General features: G+C 68.0%; 1 protein-coding gene across 1 annotated transcript; it reads left to right on the forward strand.

The window, feature by feature from the left end:
• Nucleotides 1-269: 269 nt before the first annotated feature.
• On the forward strand, nucleotides 270-741 carry SMIM38 (small integral membrane protein 38). Its single transcript, XM_035012398.1, has one exon. The coding sequence runs from the start codon at nucleotides 270-272 to the stop codon at nucleotides 423-425; it is 156 nt and encodes a 51-aa protein (XP_034868289.1). The 3' UTR covers nucleotides 426-741.
• Nucleotides 742-944: the final 203 nt, after the last annotated feature.

Below are 944 nucleotides of genomic sequence, written 5' to 3' on the forward strand. Positions count from 1 at the left end.
TGAATGGCGCCCGGGCCTCTTGACCGGGGAGGCCGCCAGGCTCGCCCTCCGGCCTCTCAGCCGCCAGCGAGGCCCGGGGATCGGAGCGAGGCCGCCCCGGGGGGAGCCGGCGGGCCCCCTTGCGCCGCCCTGGGAGCGCCCCCGCCCCGGCGGGCCCCAGCCCCCCCGGCCGCCTGGCCGCCCATCTGACCCTCTAGAGCGGGCCTGCACCCCAGGACTCGGGCCTGCGCCCCAGGGCTGGGCCCTGCGCCGCACCGCGCGGCCTCTGCATGGCCTCCTGGCTCGCGGGAAGCATGGGCTCCGACCCGCTCATGGTCCTGCTGGTCCTCATCCTGCTAGCGCGCTTCATTCTCTGGTCCTGCCTTGGCACCTACATTGATTATAAACTGGCCCGGCGGCAGCCCCGCAAACCCAAGGAGGACTAGGGCCCCTGGCGGCCGGCGGCCTCTGAGTGTCGCGCACGGGCGGGTCTTCCCCCCCTCCAGGAGGACACTGTCCCTGAGGTGTCCTGTCCTGAGGCTGAGGGTGTGGGGGGGGGTGGGGCAGGACAGGCAAACCACTCCTGTATCCCACCCACATGGCAGAGATGGACTGTGTGCTACCCAGACTGACCAGGGCTGTCCTGGTGACATCCCACGTCCCAAGTCAGGACAGAGGGGCCACCACTGCCTGTCTGTCCACCAGGTTCTGGGGTCTGCTGTTGGAGTGAGTGATCGCGAGGGCGGGTCTTGCTTTAAGACTCTCTCTGCCTCCAATTCTTTATAAATACGTTTGCAGGACAAGGTGGGGATGAGCCAGAGGGCTGGGGGGTAGGAGGGAAGGACAGATGTGGTCACATCACAAGCCAGGCCTGCCACCAGAAGCTGCCCTGTGTCTCAGCTTCCTCTTGTCTCCCCCCCCCCCCCCCCCCCCCCCCCGGGAGGAATAATAGTTCAGACAACTGC

This window comes from Mirounga leonina, unplaced genomic scaffold (assembly GCF_011800145.1).
Source record: "Mirounga leonina isolate KUSES-001 unplaced genomic scaffold, KU_Mleo_1.0 Mir_166, whole genome shotgun sequence".
Lineage (NCBI taxonomy): Eukaryota > Metazoa > Chordata > Mammalia > Carnivora > Phocidae > Mirounga > Mirounga leonina.

What these genes read in the sequence shown, in the direction of transcription:
- SMIM38 (XM_035012398.1), top strand. Translation starts at nt 270, where the DNA reads ATGGCCTCCTGGCTCGCGGGAAGCATGGGCTCCGACCCGCTCATGGTC.